At 38.6% G+C, this 25,451-nt stretch overlaps 1 protein-coding gene across 1 annotated transcript in view; it reads left to right on the top strand.

Moving 5' to 3' along the window:
* LOC116734292 (tetraspanin-18-like) overlaps positions 1-25,451 on the top strand; it is a 70,403-nt gene that overhangs the window by 41,541 nt on the left and 3,411 nt on the right. Inside the window, exons 3-8 of the mRNA XM_032585607.1 lie at positions 17,057-17,152; positions 19,738-19,932; positions 20,181-20,255; positions 24,096-24,194; positions 24,402-24,578; positions 25,240-25,323. Of these exons, the coding sequence (XP_032441498.1) occupies positions 17,057-17,152; positions 19,738-19,932; positions 20,181-20,255; positions 24,096-24,194; positions 24,402-24,578; positions 25,240-25,323 (726 nt within the window). The remainder of the gene's footprint in view (positions 1-17,056; positions 17,153-19,737; positions 19,933-20,180; positions 20,256-24,095; positions 24,195-24,401; positions 24,579-25,239; positions 25,324-25,451) is intronic.

Genomic DNA, 25,451 nt, shown 5'->3' with positions numbered 1-25,451 from the left:
GCTTGTGCTGCTTTATTGTTAGGCTCTGATTTGCATTGACATTTGCAACATTAGTATTCCAGGCATGGCTGAGCAGCAGACATGTAAAGACTGAGAGGTTAAAGGGGAGTTCAGGTCCGGATGGATCAGCTGTTAACAGCCGTAAGACATAACAGACAAATGCTACATGCACCAAGGCATGTAAATTTATTGACATTACTCAGCTGATGATAATATAAACTACAAACAATGCTGGTCTTTTCAATGTTTACTTTTGTTACAGACACCTGACTAAACATTGACTTTTCACACCTGACAATCCGGTGGACTCAGTTTAATTGGGGACCAACATTTCAACATCTGTTAAATTTTTAGCTGGTGTGGTTTGGATTCACACTGCACTGTGTCAAACAAACTAAACAAATTAAAAAATCTGTTCCCCTCCTCGCCTGTGGTGGCGCTGCACCAAGAACCACTGAAGGAAATGAGACAAAAACACCTGGAGAAGACATGGGAACAACCTCCTTCTTTATGAAATGTAACCAGAAATGGAGTAGTGTCAGATTTTGGCGGTTGTAGGATTTCTTTTTTGTTTTCGGTAAAAGGTGACGAGCCATTTCTCTTACTAACTCTAGACTCTCGCATTTGTTTTTACCCAGAATGCCCTGCACTGTAGTCCACTTCCTGCTTTTAGAGTGGTGTCCGGTCCACTTGGTGTTCACATATGCAGTCGAACCGCACCAGAATTCACTTCAACTGAATCAAAACCTACGTTTGTAGCTTTTTTTTGGTTTGCATCAGAGTTTGATTGTGGATTCACACCTTCCCAAACAAATCAGACTTCCTATGAAGAAACTAAAGTTTGATCAAAGCGGACTAAACAGGGATGGTGAAAATGCACCATCAACAGAATGTTGATGGTGCATTTAAGTTAAAACATTAAAGTTCTGTTGAATTATTTATGAGTTTTTGTCATTTAGCTCTTAGGAATCCTTTTAAAAGGTTTTCTTTTATTTAATGTCATTTTTTTTCTTAAAATTGCAATGTATAATCCATGATTTACTGATCATGAAAAAATAAATAGATATGATTAGTGCGGTTTTTCAGCATTAACCCAAAAACTTACAAAGCTCTGGTCTAGTGGTGTCCAAAGTCAGTGCTCAAGGGCTGATTTCCTGCAGATTTTAGTTCTTTTCTGGTTCAACACACCTGTATCAAATGATGGTTCATTACTTGGCCTCTGCAGAACCTGAACATGCTCAGATTGTAGTTGGACCATTTAAATCAGCTGAGTTGGAGCAGAGATGCATCTAAAATTGGCAAGACACCGGCCTTCGAGGACTGGAGCTGGACACCCATCCAGCACTTTCGACTGCATCTCAACATCTGGAACGCCATGAGATAAATTCTTTTTTTGGATTTTAAAATCTCTGGATAACTTGACACTGGAAACCCACTTGTGGATTTTCCAGTTCAGCACTTCCCTCCTGCACTTTCTGGTCTCTCATTAGATGGAAATCATTAATATACTGCGGCACTAAAGTTTTAGCAGTTTTGAAACTGCAACTTTTTAAAAACTGGTAAAAGCGGAAACCTTGTTCTAAAAGATTGGATCTCCAGACTGTTTCTGTTATTTAAACGTCCCTTTGCTGCTTTTAAAGTTTTAGCCATGACTTGTTGGCGTACTGGGAACCTTCAGGGATCCAGTCCCAGGTGGTGGATCGGGTTTTATGTCACTGTTCTGGTTTTGAAAACTACAAGCAGAACACACACTACAAACAGTGTACTGGACAATAAATCCTTACCATTAAAAATTAATTGGGCGATTGTCATTTTCTTTGAAATGAATACATTCAGACTTGCTTTGAAATTCCAATAAAACACTGAATTAAAGTCTAAATTACCACCTAAGATTCAAAAGAACAAGCTTCACTCGACACCGATAAATCAGGTTGGAGTTGGCTTCTCTTTGACGCAGTTCATCATTTCCCCTCAGTCAGTGCCTTTCTTGACACGTTTGAAGTTTAATATATTCAAAGTGTGAAAAAAGTGAGAGAGAAGTGGAAGGGAATCATAATGACAGCTCTGCTGTTCTGATGATTTCATGCAGAAAGTAAAAGGAAGCACTCAGGAGGAAGGTCGCTTCTTCAGGGATTTAAATGAGTATTTGTTTGTCATTTCTATAGGAATACACTGTTAACGCTACAAAAACACAGAATCTTACCAAGTAATTTTGGTCGAGTTTCCTCTGCAATATCCTGGCACCTGAAATAAGATGAAAGTAACTTACAAGTAACTTTTCAACAAGAAACGGTGGTTTGTTTTAAGTCAATAATTTTTTTAAAAATATGAGATCCACTAGCAGATTATTTATTGGGGCCTGCCATGCAAAGCAATGGCAGGAACCTATTACTATTGTCGGAGAGAAGCGTCTCTTTAATATTCTTCTTCTTTATTTTTCTTCCGTCACCGTTAATGCGGCTCATACCGCTGGGTGCACACCTACAAATGAGGTATCAAAACGTGCAGAAAATTCACGCCATTGGAGCTATTATTTTTGGTGGGATTTGGGGTTAACGTGGCGACATAATTCGCAAAAAACTACGAAAAAAACCCCATTATAAGTCAATGGGAAAAATCCTGGAAATACCCTATTTTTGAGGATTTTCTGTGTCGTCACGAATTCACCTAGAAATGCCATTCAAATTTCATTTTGTAGATACGTCTGTGATCTCTTCGAAAGTGAAGACGGCTCGTCGATACCAGTTACGGTTTGTCCACAATTTGCCTCTAAGCGACCCAAAGTTTCTCATTTTTCCGAAAATTACAGTGCTTCTCTGATTGATTAGAGTGAGAGATCAAGACAACTTTTTCAACCCAAATCATTTTTGAAATCGCCATCACGCCCACAAATATCGCACGATTGGTATCAAAATCGGTCCTGACATTGATACGCCTGTCTGCTCCGGTAAAATGTTTTCGAAATTTATCTAGACCGTACGGTTTTCTGTCACGGTGCTTCAGAGCAAAGTCATGCGACAGGATTTTCTGAGGCTCTCAGGCTCTTTCACTAACACTTCACACCTTGGTGTGAAACTTATTTAACATAGCAACGGAACTCAAGAGGCTATTGGCTGCTGATTTGGACTACAAATACGCATCACTGTAGTTCTATCTATAGTGAAACCCTCAGTTGAAACAGATCAGGACTTAACTGGCCTTTACAACTACCTGCTGCTATGGGCTGTATACTGATTTAACTCAGTAACTGTTACACATGGGATTAGTTTGGCCCTTTGAAATGAAGCTTAACAAAAATTTCAAAATAAAAGCCTTGAATATTTTTACATCATGTAATTGCTCTTTTTGGCTTTATTTGACTTTTTCATCCAAAGCACTGTTACACATGGTATTAGTTTGGCCCTTTGAAATGAAGTTTAACAAAAATTCCAAAATAAAAGCCTTGAATATTTTTAAATCAGATAATTGCTGTGTTGAGCATTATATAACTGTTATACATGGGATTAGTTTGGCGCTTTGAAATGAAGCTTAACAAACATTTCAAAATAAAAGCCTTGAATATTTTTACATCAGCTACTTGTGTTTTGAGCATTATATAACTATTTTAACCCAAGGACTATTACGCATGGGATTAGTTTGGCCCTTTGAAATGAAGTTTAACAAAACTTCCAAAATAAAAGCCTTGACAAAATTTTAAATCATACTGAATGGTGCACGTCCGCCTTACTTAACGTTCTTGTGGTTCTCCGCATGCCATTGATCACGTTGCGGCGTTCTTTAGCGTCGATGCCAATTTGTGGCGTGACGACGCCGGGCCCAAACCCGACGGGCGCGCCTTGGCAGGCCCCGGCTAAATTTCTTCCGAAATTTTCTAGTTTAACTTATAATACAGGATAAATGTCTTTTTCAGTTTAACCAGTACTTTTTGTCAATATTAAGGAATTGTTGACTTAAAACAAGCTCTTATTTCTTGTTAAAAAGTTAGTTGTGGGCGTACTGAGATATTTGCACCAGACTTTATAATTCATTTTATTTGTTCTTTCTTTTGTTTAGTTTATTTTGGATATTTAAAATGTCTTAGTTCCAGTGTTAAAAGTTAGTTAGAATTTAAAGTTTATTGGTGTTTGAGAATGTGTTCTTGCATTATTATGCCCTTACCATTATATCACTTGAAAATGGTCTCAAAACAATATCATCATTTATCGCGATAACTTCTGGGACAATTTATCGTCCAGTAAAATTTGTAATCACGACAGACCTAATTACGTCCCCGTCTTTGAAGCTGCCAAGCTTGTTGTCGTAGGTAGACACCAGACATCTGCGTAACCACAAAGGCATCTGAAACTTCTCCTGTCATTTCCATATTCTATGAGGCTTAATCAGCGGCAGCAGAACCGCCCCATGCAACAATATGGACCTATAATCACACGGGGCAGAGAAATGTCTGATACAGTGCTGAGAGACGCATTAATGCTCCAGGCTTCAGACCAGTGGGTCGAACATAAGGAATAAACTGTGAACATAAAATGCACAAACTAACAAACTTGAATTATTCATCAAATGCTGTTATACAGGAAATAATAATTACCCCAACCAGTTGCTCTGTTATCACACTGTCTCAGCATTATATTAATAAGCACTGACAGTACAAGCTGTCAGTGCTTATTAACCCACCCAGAGACATTAACCCACTTTGTTTTCTTCTGCAAACATTAGCAGCAGAGACTGGTTTTTATACGGTTATCTCTTTCATCTCCCACTAAACCACATTCAGAACCGTTACCCTCCAGGCTTTGTTTTGATCGCTTTAAACTCCAACTCGTATCAGAAACTGGGTTACGCCGTTGCTCTATTCCCCTCTCCCTTATCTTGTTGAACCTTCACTAACTTTCATTCTCAAGGTTTTGGATATGTGTGCGTGGCACGCAGCCATCTGTGAGTGATGAAACAGGTTTCAGTCTCTCTACACAAGGGAGCGAGCTGTATCCAAACTAACATATGGCCTTGTACCAAAGTGTGACTGATTGTTCATTAGACAAATGGCGGGCCAAACTGTGCTCCCCCCCACTGTTGTAAAGTGCTCCCCTGTGCTCCCTTTTGTTTTCTAACAGGAACTAGCGTTAGGAGGAGATGCCAAACACAGTCCTGCAGACAAAGGCCACTTTAACAGCATGACTGGGTGGCCTTAGAGATTACTTTTTATAGAGAGCAACATGGAAGTTGAGAAAGCAAGCATTTGAAGGTGAGCAAATGTTGCCAGGGAAGTGATAGCTACAGTTTTTAGAGGACTTGGTTGCATGATACAGCAACTCAGGTTGAGAAAAAGGAGAACATTTCAAATATTGAAGTGTTGAGGAGGAAGAGGAGCAACTCACTCACAATCATTTGGCAACATCTTGAGTCCAGCAAAGATGTTGGAAGTTGGGTTAGCTTGCACTTCTAAAATCTTATCGTATCTTATGATACACTTTTCTGTATTTCTTAGTATGGGTGTTACTCAGGTGGTTTCTGTAATATGGGTAATTAATATAATACAAGTTCCACCTGCAATCATCCACACTCTGATCTTATAATGGTAGACTGGGAAAAACTGAAGTAGCAGCACTTTTCCTCTGCCATTCACTAGATAATGAGAGCCTGCATTGTGTTGTTGCAGAGCTCAGCCATCAGAAGCCTTCCCTGCTTGTGAGAAAGTCGGTCTGCTGTGAGGATATGCTCGCCAGCCACTTTTATTGCTGGTATCGTGTTAAACCCCCTGTTGCTTTCAGAACTGCCTCTGTTTTTCGGAGGCAGTTCAGAACAACATGTCAGAAACATTCCTCCAGAGGTTTTGTTTCATATCGACATGATGGCAACACAGTTGCTGCTGTTGGCTCGTGGTGAACCTATTACCATGTTCGAAAGCCAGTGTTGGATGATTTGAGCTTCGTGACATGGTGGATTGTTCTGCTGGTAGAAGATGTGCTCAAAGATAGTCTGTTCAGAAATGACTCTGACGTCACCGGATCATTTTATTCTCACAAATGTTGCTTATTGGATATTTTCTCTTTTCTTGCACCAATCTTTGCAAACCTGAGAGTTTTTTTTGATTTTTTGTTTTTTTGCGGAAGTCCCTTTAGATTAGAGTTGGGTAATTACTAATTGCATTTACTCAAATGCATTTACTTGCGTATTTTTTTTAAAAAGCGTACTCTAAGGAGAATTTATTATGTTTTACTTTTATTTGATTAATTTTATCATGGTGTATCTTTACTCTTACTTGAGTAAAATTTCTGTATTTTCTACACACTGAATGAAAAACAAGCCAAAAAAATAAATCAACAAATACAGACACACACGTCCAGTTTTTGTCAACTTTTCATTTCTTTTTAGTTAAAGAAACTTATTTGGAAACATTTTCTTTTGCATGATTTTGTTATTTTTATGAATTATTGTCATCTTCATTTTTAAAATACCAAAAATTCCACTTAACTTTACATTTTGGTCCATTTCATAATGTAATATTTAAATATTAAATTATTGATAATTTCATTAGTCAGTCAGTACTTCAGTAGACTTTTTACCAAATACATTTTTACTTTTACTTCAGTAATAATATGTTTACATAGTGCTACTCTGACGTGAGTTCAATTTGTCGGTAAGATTAGCAGTTTCTGAAAGAGGGCATATTATGCAAAATAGTTACAGTCCATTATCGGTTTAACGAGTAACAAAAAGTCACAATTAACATCATACATAAGTGGAAATATTACAAAGTTCCTTGCAAGTATTTCTAAAGTAGCACCACAAAAAATTTAAAAATAATCACAAGATCCTGTGAACAGATGTTCAGTACTAATTATAAGAAGCGCTTATCGAATCCAGAGACAGCTATTTATTAATATTTGAACTGGTTGTTAATGGGTTCATCAATACATTCTGGCACAATCGACATTTGATAGCATTGGTGATCTTGACGTGCTTGATATGGAGGGGAAAAATGCATAATACCAGGAACTCGAAGAATAAGCTACTGAAAGTAGTATTTGGCAAAAAAGAAAGAGCAGATCTGCAGAGAAATAATTCCCATGTTGTGTAATTATGAATCACTTCATTTTGAATTGAGTTATAACCCAGTTTTCTGGAAATCCCCCAGGATCATGTGTCATCCTCCCCCTCTATTAAAAAAGGAAAAAAACTGTAAAAGCGTTCAGAAGTGTCAGAGTGGAAGTGTTTATGTGGAGCATAACATGCCCTCACTGCTGCAGGACCAGCGGCCGACTCGGAGCTGCAGCTCCAGGCGATCAATGCATCAATGACCAGCTGTTATCGATCCCAGCTTGTGTCTTCACTCACCCAGATAGAGGCGGTGAAGCAATTAAATAAAAGTCTTTGGTAAGACAAAGTGAGGATCACAAACACATGTTCAGTGCAGACGAAAAAATCTGTTTGTTTACCTCACAAATCAACCACTTATGTTAAATATCAAGAAGAAATCAATGCCTTTTACGTTGGCCCTATCTTTCTAATCCAAGGATCTGGGAAATCGATTCGCTGAGTCTTAGCAACAGCTTGGCCTGCACTAACAGCTGGATCCGCGCCCAGTTGGGATGTCAGGAATGTGGCCGGCGGTAATGTTGACTTCCATGGCCCTTCTGTTTCTGTCTGTGCATTTGTTCGTTCTGAATGTGCTTTCTGGTTAATCAGCCGGTAATTCAGGAGAGCATCAGCTGCCTGGTCAGAGGACTTCAGCCCTCAGGGTTTCTATAACATCATTCCCATGTGAATGGATGGGATGTGTACCGCTCAGCTCTTACAGGAGCAACAGTATTAAATAATAGATGATCTAGTGGATTGGAGCTAATTCATTATAGCCAATTAGTTGCACTACTCTTATATTATGCATACTGTAAAAAGACTCATTAGGCAAAGGTTCACTGAGAATGAACTATTGATATGTGTCCCTTAGCTGTTAATCAGCATAAGAAATATTCATATAGCCTGGCAGATTCCTGGACTCTCAGACCCAAGGGTTGTTCTTTTGTGGTATTTGCTTGTCAATTATGCTAAATAACAAAGACAGAAAAGCAAAGCCTACCCGTGTGATCCACAGAGGAAGATGGAGATTCTCAGATTCAGGTGGTGTGTCTGACATCCAGAGGAGGAGAAGGTGAAGCAACAGTATTTGCTTTTTCTACTCTCTTGGCAAACATTTTGACTAGATCTACCAGTTTAACCCGCACTATTAGCGCGACGGTCATAGAAGAGTGCGGCAGATGTCACGGTCGACCAACTGGGTGACCCATCAGCTCTTCAGTTTGTGAAACCACAAAAAAAAAGTTCATAAACCGGCGACCTGCTCAGGCGGGATCCAAACAACCCTCTTAGAACTACGGGAGGGATCAAACCCCAGTTATTCATTTTTAGCTCACAGAAAACTCTCACAGCTGCTTTACCTTCAGTGAACTTCAAAGCACTTCGGTGCGACGGCCCCGCCCAGGGCTCATTCCCTCCTAATTGGAGGTTCATTAAGGGACATGCTGGTCCTCTAGGGAAGCTCGTTGCTAGAGGATTTCGGGTGTTTACTTGTGGATGATTTAGGAAGTCACGGAGAAATGGGAAAATGGGTTTTTAATTGAGATAAAGGGTGATGCGGCATGAGTTCGGTCCCTCAGTGTCATCTGAGGGTATTAGCGCAGGGAGCATTAGCGCGCCCCGCCACATCGAGGCGCCTGGGACCCCAGGGCGGACCCCAGGGTTCAATTACAGGTGATCATTTACAGGGTCAATGGAATTAGAGCAGGTCAAGTTTTACCTCTTACATTTTCAAGAGGGTTTCATTGTTAATGATTATCTGTTATGCAGACCTGCACCCAAGATGAAGTAGACTGGCTGAACATGTGGTTGGTGGAGGTGCAGACAGGATGTCCTTGTCAATGTAATCCATTTATCCAGGGGGGAGCCTGCTGGAGCAGAGGCATATGGATTCAGCTTATTAATTGTACCAAATGAGACATTTGTGACCATTTTTAAGGTTTTGACCTGCAAATGACTGATTAAGCCAGGTGTGATTTCTCTTTAAGACCTATTATGGCTTTCAGAATATTTTTTTTCCAGCTCTTTTCTGTGAGCAGACATTAAATTATTTATGTCAGGCGCTCAGGTGACCGCACACTGTGTGAGAGAGGGAGCAGTCACTGTAAAACAGAGAATTGGTCTTTAAACAAAGACAAAATGATTTGTAATTTTAAAGTCGATTAACCATCTTATGTTAGCAATTAGCACAATTATTGCAGCTTGCATTAAACCTTGGTTTTTATGTTTGGTCCCCATGGATCTCAAAGGTGCCGCATTTATTATACTCAGAAGAAATCTTGGTTTTATTTGCACCTAAATAAAAACAAATTGCAGCTCTGGAGGCTCCATTTATTGGATTTGATTAAAATTTGGATCTTGGATCTGCAAATGAGCTCAAACCCAATTGAACAGAAATCATTTGGATCTTTAAAAAATCTACTCTGTAACATCTAATCTTATTATTGTTAGCAATAATTAACAGTAATTAAACTAATGCAGTATTTCTGTACGTTGCATTTGAGCAACATACTAAATATACTCTGAAAAATCTAATGACATATGAATCATTAAAAATGCATGTAAACTTATTTAATGCAGGAATCCTTACATTTTTAAGCAAGGCGGCCATATTGGATGTTGTGGACGGTATTAGTGAGAAACCTTTGACGATTATAGATTTTTCTCAATTTCAATCTTGAAAATGTTATCTCTGAGTAAAGATGTAAGTCATTGTTACATTGCAATCAGTACCAATATTTTCCGTTTTCTAATTCCTCTTGTGTTTGTGTTTTTGAAATGTCAGCCAGTATTGTTGTATTTGAAAAATTCAGTATTTACCCAGGTGATACTTCATGTAAAAAGTTTATGAAACATTACCCTAATGAATATAAACCCTTACTTAGACTCAGACATTTCGAAAAGAGTGCCAATTTTTCCCAAATCCTGCATATTTCATGACAGATAAAGACTGGAAACAAAAAAATAAATAAATAAACCAGAACATTTTTCCATGTACACTTAATTTCAACATGAGTTAATAATGCATCTAGTCTAGAACTATGTTTTTTGTTTATGTTTAAACCAACTAGTGCCTGGTCTAAAAGTCTAAAACATGTCAAAAACAATGAACCAAAATTCATTTAGGTTATTTTTTTCAGTTGTGATATTGCAGTGATATTTAAAATGTGTATTTGAGTGGAATAATGTATTAAAAATGGATAAATATGATTAGATATTTAATATTTCTTGCTGTGGTGGCATATTTAAAAAAGACATACTTTATATCTAATCTAATCAGATTTTCTAGTAATCTCAGCAAGATACTTCCTGAGTACCAGCAGAGGCAACACTCAGATCGTTTGCATAAAATATAAATGAATAATGCTACTCAATTGAAAAGACACTGGATTTGTAATCTAGAGGTCTTGAGTTGTAGACCAGTGTTTTCCAATGTCTGCTTAAAAACATCTTTGTTTTGACTTGTAACAAAACTCCAGTTTTAAACATAAAAAATGTTAACGTTTGGTTAACAGATTGGTTAACGTTTAAACCAAATTTGCTGTAAAAGTAGCCTAGAGATCTATTCACCACCAGACAATCTTTTCACGTTTTCTTGTTGAAACGTTACTTTTACGTTAGCTTGTCTCGTTTCCAGTGTAATAAGATATTTGCACCAGAAACTAGACCACAGATTTTGAGATTTTGTGTTTTTGCAGTGTACGCTTAACTGCATCCATAAAGGGATTGTCAAGATAAACAACCATCCACCTTTTATGTGTTTTTCCTGTCGTCATAGATTTTTTTTTATCTTTGTCTTTTTCAGCCATAGTTGTTGATCTTGTGGGTGCAAAGAAAATGGAGCTCTTGGTATCTAAGATCGGCTTGGAAAAATGCTCAAGGCATCGCTTCAAAACGCTCCCACTGGGAGGAATGTAGGTCGGGTGGGTTTGTCCTCATTACAGAGCACTGGCTTCTGCTGGTATCATAAAGTTGATTTGGGTTTCGGATCTCATTAATCCGCCATCAAACACCACCATTCTGAGGTCCGCAGCCGGGGATCTCCAGGAGTAAACAAAGGGATTCTTCGAGCCGCGCGGCATTTAATGATGTCAGTAACGTAAGGAGCAGTTGATGTAAATTGAGTTGGCTTGTGCAGGATACCTCAGGGCATAGACTGTTGTTACATTGTCACATCAATGACATGCAGTGTTTCTTTCTAAGAAAATATTTCTCTAATCTCATCAGCACAGCATTTCTTTCTGCATCGGTGTTGGTTAATTATAATATCTGCGTTTTGTCATACCAACATAAATTCATGCATTTTTGCAAAGCAGCACAAACACAAACTTTGGCTGCGTTCACTCTGCAGCCTGAAGTGACTCCATTTTTTTTTTTACCTTTATTTGACCTGTATCTGATCTTTTCATTACAGTCTGAACAACACAGATCAAACTTTTATTCACTTGGATATCCGACACGTATCTGATCTTTACAAATGTGACCTGAGTCTGAACGGCTTGAATGGTTCATCTGAGCTGAACGTCATTGATGCTAAACAAACGTCACTGTTCTGCGAAAATCTCCGCTTGGAGATAACATCTTTAAAATCGTAAAATATGCTCTACCGTTCGCATCCAAGTTTACTTCCGCAAACACTGAGCGCTGCTGCTTCTTTTTTACGATGCGTTCACACCAACCGCTTTTGCATGTCAGACGCGTCTGGTTTACATTCAAAGTCTATGTTGAGGGCCCATCGCGCCGCGTATCGCATGTCTAGCGCAGTGCGATTTGGAGCACTTTCAGTGTTTGACGTTTTAAGTGCGTCCAACGTGTCCGACAAATAGGCCGGCAACAGAAAACAATGGCAGAGCGATTTTGACGCATCTGACGCGCCTCCGCATAGACTCTGAATGTAAACCAGATGCGCGAAGTTCTAAGGGTGGAGCAAAAGGTCAAGCGTCTGCATTCAAAGTGCTTCCAAATGGAAGCGTCGGACGCATTTTTGATGGGCATAATGCGTTTGGTGTGAACGCACCATGATGGCGGTTGGCAAAACACTGAGCACCCTCTCTGTGTGACGTTATTGCGCCCCCTACTATGCATGTGGGATACTTTCAGTTTCTTTGCAGTTCACACTGGAGATCACATACAAGCCACATATTTGGAAGTATGAACTATGATGCCAAAAAGATCCGATTTGAAAAAATTCCAAGTTGTATCTCTTCAGGCTGCAGTGTGAACATAGCCTCTGTGTTGTTGCCCTTTTCCAGATAACAGAATCTGCAGACTTGGGTGTCTGATCTGTGAGGCTGAACTGTGATCGATGAGGGCCAGCAGTCTTATGGGAGTCATGGGAAAGGCCAGTTTGTTTACTCTGCACTTTCGCTGTGGCAGTTTGATTTATACAGTGCTGGTTTCCACCTTTTTCTGGGAGCCTCGCTAGGCAAATACAGTAAAAGCGAACTTAAGCAATGAATTTTAATGCACAGAAGAGAACTGGCCCCACATCTGACAGCTGGGCCGACCCTGAGATGGGAGAGCAGAGAGAAAGGGTGAGGCTGGAAAAGAGATCAGACATTTTTGTTTGTGGTTATAAAAACTGAGAGGTTTTCCAGCAGCCCGTCTCCTCATCCCCTGCTGTGGAAAATACTGTTTGCTCTCTTAAGGCCCAGGGATTGACAGAACGGACCGTTTCACTTGCTTTTCTGCGAGACAGTAATTTATGCAGATCTCAATTAAAACCTACTGTGACCTCATTAGACCTTTCAGTTGGATCTAGGAAAGGATGGAGTTAATTAAAACCCCTCTCAGGCAATGAGGTGGTTGGTAGCTCAGAGTACCACTCCGAGGGTAATCAATACGAAAGCATATTATTATGATTTACAGAAAGTATTTAACCGTCACTCTAAATCAGATTCCTAAATCATGGAAAAAACATAATACACCCTCTGGCTACTGAGGAAAGTAATAGTTCTCATTATATGTTAAATCATCCCCAAACCAGACAGAGACACGCAGTATCTTTAGATTGGTTCAATTTGATTGTCACAGCAACTTACACAAGCTGGCAGCGAGACAAAGAAAAAGCTTTCTCTGTGGCTCAAAACACATCAATACTCTGCAGCAAGTTAAAAACAAACCAACACAAGCATGCAATATTAAAAGACAAAAAGATAAGGCTTTTGTTCTGCTTAATTATTCATGCAATTTCGATTCTCTGTGAGTGCTGGACTTGAGGCAAATGTTTGGCAAATGTTTTTGGTTTGCATCACCTCAATGGTGAATTTCTGTGTGTAAAGTGAGATCATATTTGACAGGAAACAGACCAGCATTGATCATAACCCAGGTGTCAGTTCTGCAGAGAGATTTAGCCAGAGCAGTGGAAAGCCTGCCCAACAAAAGGGAATGAAAGAAGACGTTTTTTGTTTTCTTTCTTCTGCTGAGAGGCTTCCAATGGGTGGTTATTAAATCTATTACAACTCCTTTGAGAAGCTGCTTTTTGATCTGGTTGTCACCAAGTTTAAACCCCAACAAAACAACAGATTAATAAAGCAGGGAGTCGTTTAGATTCTGACAAATTATTAATTGTGTTCCCTTAAAGTCACAGCAATTACAGCTGCCCCACAGATCGCTTCTCATCCAGTCCTAGCAGAATACATAGAGAGAAATCCTTGGAGGAGAAGAAAATACGTTTGTTTAATTGCTAAAATTTAGCATCAATAAAATGTACTGGAATTACTCAGAAACACAAATCTAATTCAACTGCAGATGGAAAGTGGTTTAAAATGAAACCAATTGTTATTTTCACACAATATATTTAACTCCAACATCGGCGCAGGAACTGGAAGCTAACACTCCCCCTAGTGGTGGCTGCATTTGAGCATTATTTGATTATTTTCACACCATTCACAAGGAAAAACAAGTAATATAGATTTCTGCTTTTATTTTTATTCATGTCAGTTTTGGTCCTCCAAACTTTGGCGAGGTAACGCAAAATGAATTTATAGCCCATGACTCCTATGGGACTCCGTACAAATTAACTCAACACATGGAATCACAAAGACGTTTTTTCACATTTAGGGATGCAGACCAAATGAATTAAACTTTTATAAACAACTTGCAGAGACCGTTTTCTGTGGGCTCATTTGAATGCCGTTTTGTGTCAATTCGTGGATGCTGCTTTCTTTAGGCTTAATTGCAGATGGACGAACAGCGCAGATCAAAAGGCAGCATCTGGGACGCTGGTGTGAGGCGTGACGGGAGCATTAGAGCACACGCGGTGTGAAACCCACTCAGATGTGAAGATGTAATTAACACTGACTGACACATGCAGGGTTTGAAGCAAATTGTTCTGTCATTCGGACAACAACCACTTCAATTAAGGTTTGTTTATTTCAGCAAGACGAACTCATTTAGCTCATGTTGGAAACAGCAAGATTAAGCTGTAAAAGAAGCTTACAGATTTATGACTAACAATACTAGATGTGTTCTGGTAGTATAGTATAAAACTGAATTAGTGAGATAAATAAACTTAATTAGTTGATTTCTATTTATAAAGATCATTTTTACCCATCTAGTTGTCACTCATATTTTTAAAGAAACTAAATAGAAACAGTATTTTTGACTAAAGCATAGAACATTGCTGAAATGTACTGATAATTTATCAATATATTGTAACAGGATGTAATATAAACCTTTTCCCTGATAACCAAAGTTAGCGGTTCTGTTGTAGCATCAGTTATATTACAAAATTATCCACTTTACTGAAACAAATGTCTTAAATTTATGCAAGCAAGATGATGTTGAACATTATTTCATGACAAAACTAAAATCTCCCATTTCCCCAGCAACAACTTACTCAGGCCCCCTTCATGTATTTATTTATTTTGTAAAGCGGCTTGTCGGTTTCAAGAACATCCACATCAACGTGGGACTGATTCCAGAAATTATTTCAAAAACATTTGAACACAGGATGGACCGAAATGCTGTTTTTACTCCCCCAAACCTGTAAGTGGCGCTGTTGCTAAAGTAGTTAAACCAGAATACAAACCAATTTCTTCTCCAACACAGAAATTTCCTCAACCTCGTCTTTGATAGTTCTTACTTTCAACAACTTTACTTACTTGGTAAATATCTTACTGCACAGTTACCAATGTGTAGTAAGATATTTCTAGTGCAAATATCTTACTACGCATGAAATAAGACAAAACTAACTTACAAGTAATGTTTCAGCAAAATATAGGATCTTGTTTTAAGTCAGTAATTCCTTAATATTGATTTAAAAAAGTTTTAGTTCCTTTGGCAAATTATTTAACTTATAACAAGACATTTTTTCCATGTTGTAAGTGAATTTATCTGCCGAAAGAACAGGAACTTTTTCATCAATATCAAGGAATTATTGACTTATAACAAGCTCACATATCTTGCTGATAAGTTACTTTTAAATTAATTTTGTGTTTTTTCAAGTGTACTGGATATTTGCACTAGAAACTAGACCAAAATTACTTGGTAAGGTTTTGTATTTTTGCAGTGAATGTCAATTGAATTTTTCAATCATAACATTATTCTCCATTCTAAGAAATTTCAAGTAGTTCCTCTGATGTAGGAAGTTAGTGGCTGACTTTATGTGTGGGGTCAGGGATGGAGACACCGCCATGTCGTCCCTTAATGCACAAGAGGGGCTCTTCATTATCTAGGAGTGCTTTGAGGAAGAACCTTCATCAAGTAAAGTGTGTTTATGTCAGGTAGAGGGTGAGCTGACGGGTGCACAGGAGCTTCTGCCTTTCATTACATTAACAAAAAGATGCTCTGAAGTAAAGCCCATCCCCATTGGGTTAATGCACAAGGAGACTCGGTCAGGAATTACGTCCTTAAAACGCTCAGCAATAGACTAGGATAACACCATATGTCAAGTGCTGATAGGGAAGCCGGTCATCTGACTCTGAAAATGAATTTTAAAGCTTAATTCACTTTTATATTCTTGGAAATGATAAGAATCATGACATCGCCAAAGAGTTTAATTTCTTTAGAAAACGTTTGGTGATTAAATCTGGCAAAGAAAGACCTGAATTTAAAGCAACCCGGCTGACGCACTGTAAAACATTTGAAGGTGGTTTAACTGAAAGTCCACCTGCTGCCTTGAAAATGCAATTTAAGTCAACAAGAAAATAGTTTTGGTTTTAACTCAGAAATTAAAGTTCATGAAGTTGATTTAACAAGAGACAAGTTGTCTAAACATTGTTTTTTAACTTCATTAATCTTAAATTGTGAGTTTAAACTTAATGCTGCAATTTAAACTAAATAATTATTTCACAATATGCAAAAAAAAATAGTTAAAGAGCCACATTTCTGTATTATTTTACTCACTATATCAAGTTAAAATAAATACTGATTTTACTTTATAATAATGTAAATTCTTGTTTCAAACTGCAGGAACAAAATTTCTGATCTGATAATGAATTTAATTAAACATCCCAATGAATTCAGCTCAGAAACATTTAGTGTGAACAGGACATTATCCTCAAGCTTTGCTAACTGAGAATTGCATTAAAATGAACATTTGCCTTAATAAAACACAAGAGTCAGATCAATGTAACGCACTTCCATCTCAGGAGACAAAAATATGCCGCTAAGCATTCTGGGAAATAGTTCCCACTCCTGTCTTTTTTATTTCAGTTTTTTAAGTGCTAACCTAAAATCTCTAGTTTATTCAACTCTTGGAGGTTTGACTAAATTAATAAAAAGTTAACACAACTTACTGCTGTAAGTTTATCTTTCACAAACTCACATTTAGGTTCAAAATCTAAAACTGGATACATTTATTTGACTGAAAGAGTAGAAGATAATAGACACAACTAAATGTGGCTCAAATGTTTTACAGTTATGTTCGGTGTTTTTTTGAACTCATGAAAATGTGAACAGGTCCAACCGGAGCGTCATCAGCCTAATAACCGTCCAATATGGAGGATTTATTCGTCGCGTTTTCTGCTTTTCCCTGCAGGGTCAGGGAGAGGCTTCAGCTCGGGGGACGACCATGGAGGGCGACTGCCTCAGCTGCATCAAGTACCTCATGTTTGTCTTCAATTTTCTCATCTTTGTAAGTACTTTTCATCTCTTTCTCAAAGTGGCTACCTCTGAAGTTAATGATTTAAGATGGGCCTCTGACTAATGGAGCCGCATTTGCATTTCATTAGACAAAGCAATCTTGATTCCATCAAATTCTCTTTTGATTAAATTTTCGTGTGCTGACGCACATCTGAGGCTCACTGTGCCATATGGAGCTGGTGACTGACACCTGAGTTTATCAGACTTGATAAGACAATCAGGGGTAATCCCGTTAGCCGCGTGGGGGTGGGGGGGGGTCAGAGTGGGGAAGGTTTGTGTCTTTTCCTGCTTTATTAGGCGCATCCAAACCATTTAGAGACTCCACTCACATGTGATTGTTCAAGGCTGGGCTGATGATGCAGCCAGTAGAGCAGAGAAGGGGGGTGTTTTCTGTTTCTTTTTTTTTATTTTGCTTTATTTATTTATTTTTTACCTCCGAAGCTTTGAAAATGACTCCCAGTTTTCATTAATTCCCCAGTATATTTGAGCTAAGCAAGGTTATTTTAGTTAACTAAATCCAACAGAATTACAAAAACTGAAATCGAGGAAACATATTTTGTTAACTTAAATAAATAATGAGAAGAAACTATAACTACCTGGAACTATATGATGCGTTTATCTGATGTGTAGTCACTCAATCAATCAATCAATCAAGTTTATTTGTGTAGCACGTTTCATCGACCAGGCAGTTCAAAGTGCTTTACATCATAAAAAGTAATGGAAGACACAGTGAACAATTGCAATGTTACATTTTGTCTGGTGACATTATTACACAATGTGAAATTTTATTTATTTATTTTTTCTCAATCAAGCAGTTTAAATTATGATGCTCCATAATCCTCCTGTCACAAAATGGCGACAGCAGAAGTTGTTATAAAACGCCAGAGTCAGTTGGTCGTTCAACAATAATTAAATTTATTTTTTTTTAATGGTTTTCTTCTGATGAGCATTACCCAATCACATAATCTCAAAACAATACTTTTATCTTTTTAATTCTGCACCAAAACTTTACCAAAATATGATCTACTACTATAACCAATCAAAACTAAACTGAAACTAAACGTTCAGTTAATGATGGCTAATAAAAACTAATTTAACTCAACTGAATTCGACAAACAAAAAATTAAATGAAACTAAACTGTAATGGAAAAACTGTTATAACAGCCAGGTTTCATAAAACGCTGCAGGAAGGAGAGGATTGCAGGAGAAATGCTGGAGGCTCTGATCTTTCCTCACCTCAGAATCTACTTTTCTTAATCACATGAGGGGTTAGCCTGTGGTGGAGGTGGATGGGGTTTTGGAGAGACGGAGGATGGTGGAGGATGGGAGCTTTAGCAGGTTGGGGGGGGTTTGAAGCAGGGCTGATATCTCTACACTCCCCCCTCTAAGCCATAGTGACTGGAGAAACTAAACCTTTGCTCTTTCACCCTGAACTCTTATTTAGCCCTGGAAGACATTTATATTACTGAGCTGTAAGTCAGTGACTCAGTTCAATCTGCTGGGTTTCCTTACATAGAAAGTTTATAACTACTCTGAATGACTAACTGTACTGCTGAGAACTGGTGCAAAATAAATAAAATGAACTGGGTTTTTACCGCTCTACAATGGCTGCTGGAAAAGAAAAGTATTTTGTCGTTGAGTTTCTATTCAGAAACAACTCACTACATTCTTGCTGGTTGTTCAGGAGGCTCCACTTCTGCTTTTCAAAGATGTATGGCCGTATAAATGTTCTCCCGTTTGCATTTTTACATGAAAGTCTAAACGTTGAGTTAGGATTCAAAGTGACAAGACGGCCTGAAGCAGCTCGTTCTGGCAGACGATAGGCAGAACTGGGCAGACTGAAATCTTATCAAAGAAGAATTTGTGCAAAAAATGTAATGAACCAGTTTTATTTTGGGCCAAATCAAAAATCTGAATGTTGTTGAAGGGCCGGTAGTGCCAGAATGTATCGATAAAACCCATTAATTTGCTAAAATATCAGTAAATAGCTGTTTCATCATTCATTAAGTGTTTCTTAAAATAAAATAATATTGAACATCTTTTGACACTGATCAGTCCAGCCAGGATTTTTATTGTTTTTGTGTTTTTTTTTCTTTTATTATCATTATTATTTGTGTTTTTTGCCATCAAAAACACAAATAAAATTGTGATGCTAATTTTGAAATATTTGTAAGGAATTTTTACGATATTTACGCTAATATGTGATGTTAAATGTGACTTTTTATTACTCACCATATCGATCACAGACTGTAATTTGACATGAAGTAAAGCATAAGCAGTAGATACTTCAACCCAAAGTTTTTGACCAATTTTGAGAAAAAATGTCAATAAAATCAGCAAAACTTTTGTGGATTTGTGAAAAACTTCTTGATGTAATTTTTTTAAAGGGCCACAAAAACTACGGTGTACCCGATTTGGCCCCCGCACCCTGAGTTTGACACCTATGCCATAGTCCTATCCTAATTTGTTCAGTGAAGCATAATAGATCACCTTTGACCTCACTAACCAGCCCATGGCTAATATTTTGTTTGAATTTTAGTTTTTTAATGAAGTGACCTCTTTTCTTGTCTCCTGCAGCTGGGCGGCTCGTTCCTCCTGGGCGTGGGCGTGTGGGTTCTGGTGGACCCAACTGGGTTCAGGGAAATTGTAGCGGCCAACCCTCTGCTGTTCACCGGCGTCTACATCATCCTGGGGATGGGAGGCATGCTGTTCCTGCTGGGCTTCCTGGGCTGCTGCGGAGCCATTCGGGAGAACAAGTGTCTGCTTCTCTTCGTGAGTTCACGCAAACATGTGCAACTCTGGTCTTTTTGGGGAGGTGGTTCCAATTTTTGGAGTTTGAAACAACCAAAAGCGAAACCATCTGTGTGCTTTGGTACATCGTGATGTTTTAACGATGACTTCAGAGGGCACAGACGGCGTGTAATTTGTTTTTTTACAAGAACCTGGAGTGCAGTTTTCCTGACTCACCTAGCTTGTAATTTTCACACTATCTGGTTTTGTGTTGTTTAACTTTATTGCAGTTCTTCATGCTCATCCTGCTCATCTTCCTGGCAGAGCTGGCCGCTGCCATCCTCGCCTTCATATTCCGGGAACACGTAAGTCGCTTTAGGAAACTTATTATCTTCAATCACGAGTCCAAACGAGCTTGAAGTCGAAGCTCTTCTCACTTCTTTTTGACTTTGAAGCATTTCTGCATTCAGGAAATACATCAGTGATTACTCAGGGAGAGAGATCGCAGTTTCAATCCCTGGACTCCTTTTTCTTCTCTAAACCAGGGATATTTTGTTACCTTTGATGCTGAGTCCATCGGCTCTGTGGGACAAAGCAGAGTAGCGATTTGTCGAATAACTCACTTTCCTCCATTAAATGTTTTTTGTTCCCAGCTGATGTTGCACCAGCTTGCATCATTTTTACTTCTTTATTAGACTCCTCACATCTTTCTTAGGGAGGATTTTCACAGCTGTGGCTTCCTCACTGATATTAGGCCTCGTTCAAACAAATATTGTCTAAAGAAGAAGTATTCATTGTCCTACACTGAAAAAAGAAATTAGTTGAATCAACTTAAATTAATTGCTTCAATTGGTAACAAGTAATTCAATTAAGTTGATTCTATTATATTTTTTTCAGTGTACAGGATCTTTGAAAATAACATGTTAAAACATACATTTCAAATAATTTTAATTCTAGCTGTATTTTAAGTATTTTAGTTTTTTAGTTTGGAAGAACGTAAAAATTTGAGTTGACTTTCTGTAGAATTAAGTCAAAAGAGATTTGAATTATTTATTAGGAAAAAATTAATAATTTGAGTAAGAGTGACTTAAATTTGTCATATTAAACACACTTAATGAATTAAGTTATAAAAACATAATAAATTAAGTTGGTCAGACAGGATATGAAACTCATTGACCTCAATTGTTTCAAGTAAAGTCAAAGTAAAAAGTTCCTTTAAGTTAAAGAAGTTGCCATCACTAAACCAAATGAATTAAGTGAGATTAATGTAAATAAGACCATAAACTGAAATACACTTTGAATTCAGTCATGTCATTTCAGTGTTACCTGGGAAATGTAACCTTTAATTTCACTCTGTGACAAAAAGAAAATCCTGTGTTAGGAAATAACTGTTTTTAACTAAATTACCAGTTAGTGCCGCTGGTGTCAGCAGCCGCGCCGCCAACAGGAGAGCATTTAATCTTCTGCTGTACCAACTGACAGAGAGACAAATCTATGATTATACATTTACATTTCTCTAATTATCCTGGTGTGTTGTTCTTTCAGCTCAACCTGCAGGTTTTAAATGAATGAAGGACTGTTACTGTGTACTGCAATAGATTTTAATTTTAAAATCTGGTATATAAAAGAGTTCATTCTGACGTCCTGTCCAACAAGATTCAGGAGCTTTTAGAAGAAAACCAGACAGACCTGCAGGTCCTCCACTTTAGTTAACAGGATCTGCATTTCTATTAACAATAAAATGGAATTGCAAAAATAAATTTGTTAAATGGAACCATTCCGATTTAAGAAAAACTTACCTGATTAAAGTTTTTGCGCTAAGTTGATTCGGCTTTTCAACTTTATCAAAATCAGTGTGTTTCACAAAACTGTTTTTGATCACAAGAGTTGTGATCATCGACCGGATGTTAAAATATCGGCAGAAAAAAATGACAGGAACACTGTAAAACATTTGAGCCACATTTAGTTGTGTCTACTATATTTTACTCTTTAAGTCAAATAAATTTATCCAGTTTTAGATTTTTAACCTAAAAGTGAGTTTGTGAAAGATAAACTTACAGCAGTAAGTTGTGTTAACTTTTTATTAATTTAGTCAAACCTCCAAGAGTTGAATAAACTAGAGTTTTTAGGTTAGCACTTAAAAAACTGAAAGAGGAGAAAGACAGGAGTGGGAACTATTTCCCAGAATGCTTAGCGGCATGTTTTTGTCTCCTGAGATGGAAGTGCGTTACATTGATCTGACTCTTGTGTTTTATTAAGGCAAATGTTCATTTTAATGCAATTCTCAGTTAGCAAAGCTTGAGGATAATGTCCTGTTCACACTAAATGTTTCTGAGCTGAATTCATTGGGATGTTTAATAAAATTCATTATCAGATCAGAAATTTAGTTCCTGCAGTTTGAAACAAGAATTTAAATTATTCTAAAGTAAAATAAGTATTTATTTTAACTTGATATTGTGAGTAAAATAATACAGAAATGTGGCTCTTTAACTGGGTGAGGGCAGATTTTTTTTCTTGCATATTGTGAAATAATTATTTGGATTGCAAAATAGTTTTTCTTACATTAGCAGAATAACAACAAATTTTTACGCCCATCTGTAATGAAAATGCAGCTGCTGCTGGAAACGAGGAGTTTCTCACATATTCCTGCTGTTTTTAATTCCAGCCTCACCTGGTTATTTTTGGTTCAAAGAGCCTTAATCCTCTTCCTTTCTCAAACTTTTCAATCATAAAGTTGTGAAGCTCCTACCAACAATTCACAGATCCCAGAGTGGAGACAGAAATTTCCTGCACAGCTGTGAAACCTTTAGAAACGATGCTGGCAGTTTGGGGGGAACAGGAGGTTTGGTGCAGCATTAATGTCAGCTCTACACATAAATCTGTGATGGATGTCTCCCTGTCAACATCTAAAAAAAACAACTAAATAAAATTCTTCAAATTTGAATTATAAATCTTTAGTTTTCTTGATGAAATTACTTCTGAGTCTGTTTTTGGTTTGAATTCCTGCTGCTGGCTGGTCACACAAATCAAGCATCATAACTACCCCACTCCGGCGGAGTAGTCAGCTTTTGCTGAACGTAATCAGCTGTGACACGGCATGTCAGGGCTGTAACAGAGGTGGGCTGATTTTTACCCCCAGCAGAACAACACACACAGAGACAGAAAAAGAAAAGAGTGCTTCATCTTGTGTTGACGTGTTGGTGAAAGGCACAAAGTTCCTGTTTGGTTTGCTTTAATCAAAATGTGGATCATTTTCCCAGAAGGTCAGGTTTGTTTTTGGAGGTCTGAATCGAACTCTGATGCCGACCAAAAAATTTAACTCTGGTTCCCCTACAAATCTAAGGCTACGTTCACGCTGCAGCCTGAAGCGACCCAATTCTGATTTTTTTGTTTTGTCAAGTCAGTTTTTTTTTTTGACGTGGTCGTTCACATTTCCAAATATACCTCTATACGACTTGTATGCGATCTCCACTACAAACGCCCTGAAAGTGTCCCGCATGCGCAGTAGGGGGCGCAATAACGTCACACAGAGAGCGTGCTCTGTGTTTTGCCAACCGCCATAAAGAAGAAGAAGAAGAAAAAGAAGTGCTCAGGGTTTGCAAAAGTAAACATGGATGCTAATGGTGGAGCGTAGCTTATGATTTTAAAGGTTTTATCCAACCAGAGCCAACACTTTAACAACTTAATCCTCATAACAATTCGTTATTGTTGTTGTTTTTCTTCCCGCTTGGGCGTATCAGGACACAGAATAGTGACGTTGGTCGAGTATCGGTTGTCCACTTCCTGCCTTTGTAGCGTTCTCTGGTTCTCCAAGCGGCCAGGTTGGATGAACGCGTTCAGACTCAGGTCGAAGGAAGTTGAGCTCAGTGTCTTCTTCAGAGATTTTTGTGTTGTTTCCTTCATTGGTTCTTGTTACAGCGCCCCCACAGGCCAGGAGGGGAACAGGTTTTTTAAAGGGTTTAGTTTGTTTGATTCAGTGCTGTGTGAAAGCAAACCGCACCAGCTGAAAATTTAACAAATGTTGCAGTTTTGGTCCCCAGTTGGTAGTTTTCCTAGACAATCAAAGTGAAAACACTCAAAGTCACAGCAGCATGTAATAAACTCAGAATGGAGTTTATTGAGCTCATTTTGACTCATCATGCGTTCTTGCTTCAGGCTTCATCTTTAGTGGCGTTGATTAACCTCTGCTCTTACTGCTTATTTAGCTGACCAGAGAGTACTTCACCAAGGAGCTGAAGAGTCATTATCAAGGCTACAACAACAGCGACGTCTTCACCTCCACATGGAACGCCATCATGATCACAGTGAGCAACACTCATCAGCGTTTCTCCCACCTGACACTCTGCTGACAGTCCATGGAAACACAGACTCAGAGCTAGCCGGCTATTTTAAAGACGAACCCTTTATATTTAGGTCAATATTTCTGCTCGGTCGGCGCCCACACACAGCCGACCGCAGGTCACTGCACAAATAGGCGCTCGGCAAATGCAACTTCTTCTTCTCCCTTTCAGTTTGACTGCTGTGGAGTGAACAGCCCAGAGGATTTTAAGGACAGCCTGTTCAGGCTCAACAACCAGAATCACATGGTGCCAGAAGCCTGCTGCCAGCGCATTCTGCAGAGCGAAGAGAGGGTCTACTCCGGCCAGGAGCAGTGCCTATCAGGCAATATGATGTTCCGCAACAACAAGGTAACTTTTGGCACCGCTTTTCCCCCCTCAACCTCATTCTAGACCTCCTCCAGGCCTAATTAGAGCATAAAACAGTAGATAAATGCACTCGGGGACTGCCTGACTCTGCCATGTCTTATTAGTGCTGTTCTGTCTGGGTGTCACGGTGGGTCATGTGCAGCACGCAGATGGCAGCTTTCAGATGAGCCTGTGCATACATGCTTAAATTGGAGGGTTTTGTGGAGGATATATCCGCCCAAAAATAAAGCCTGGTAAGAATATAAGAATAAAGCGTGCTGAGAATTAAAAATATGTGAGAATTCACTCCTAAATCTGTTATTCCATGTGTGCAAGAGCGAGCTTTGCATGTAGTTACAGTGATAACAGGTATAGGGAGGTTTTAAACAGCAGCCTTTTCCCTCCACCTGTTGGTTTCCATGCCATCATGATAAAGAGATGTTCAGAGTGTGTGTGTGTGTGTGTGTTCGGCTCGTTCTGCTTATTCACACAAAGAGCCCTCATTAAAAGGCTGCAGGCCCCGCTTCCCACTCGTTCAGCAAGGCCTTTGTTCTGATCCTCGCTCTATTGAAGCCGTGATGTCGCCTTAACTATCTCTGTAATTGTGCAAATTTATAGCCTGTTGATTCACTGCGGAGCATGTCGTCCACATGTGTGTCCTTAGGGCTGCTACTCTGCCGTGGTCGACTACTTCGAGCTGTACATCTACGTCGCCGGAGCGCTGGCTATTGTGGTGTTAACCATCGAGGTAGGAGGGACTTTTGAAATGTTTTCCTGCTGCCCAAATGATCAGGATGTCTATTTGTGAACGACATCACTGTGCTTTTAAATTTAAGACACCTAGCTTGTCAAGAGAAGGAGCTTTCTGTGGAAAGA

Source organism: Xiphophorus hellerii, chromosome 15 (assembly GCF_003331165.1).
Source record: "Xiphophorus hellerii strain 12219 chromosome 15, Xiphophorus_hellerii-4.1, whole genome shotgun sequence".
Classification (NCBI taxonomy): Eukaryota; Metazoa; Chordata; class Actinopteri; order Cyprinodontiformes; family Poeciliidae; genus Xiphophorus; species Xiphophorus hellerii.
The sequence above is the reverse complement of the archived record's forward strand: the minus strand, read 5'-3'. Positions and strand labels throughout refer to the sequence as shown.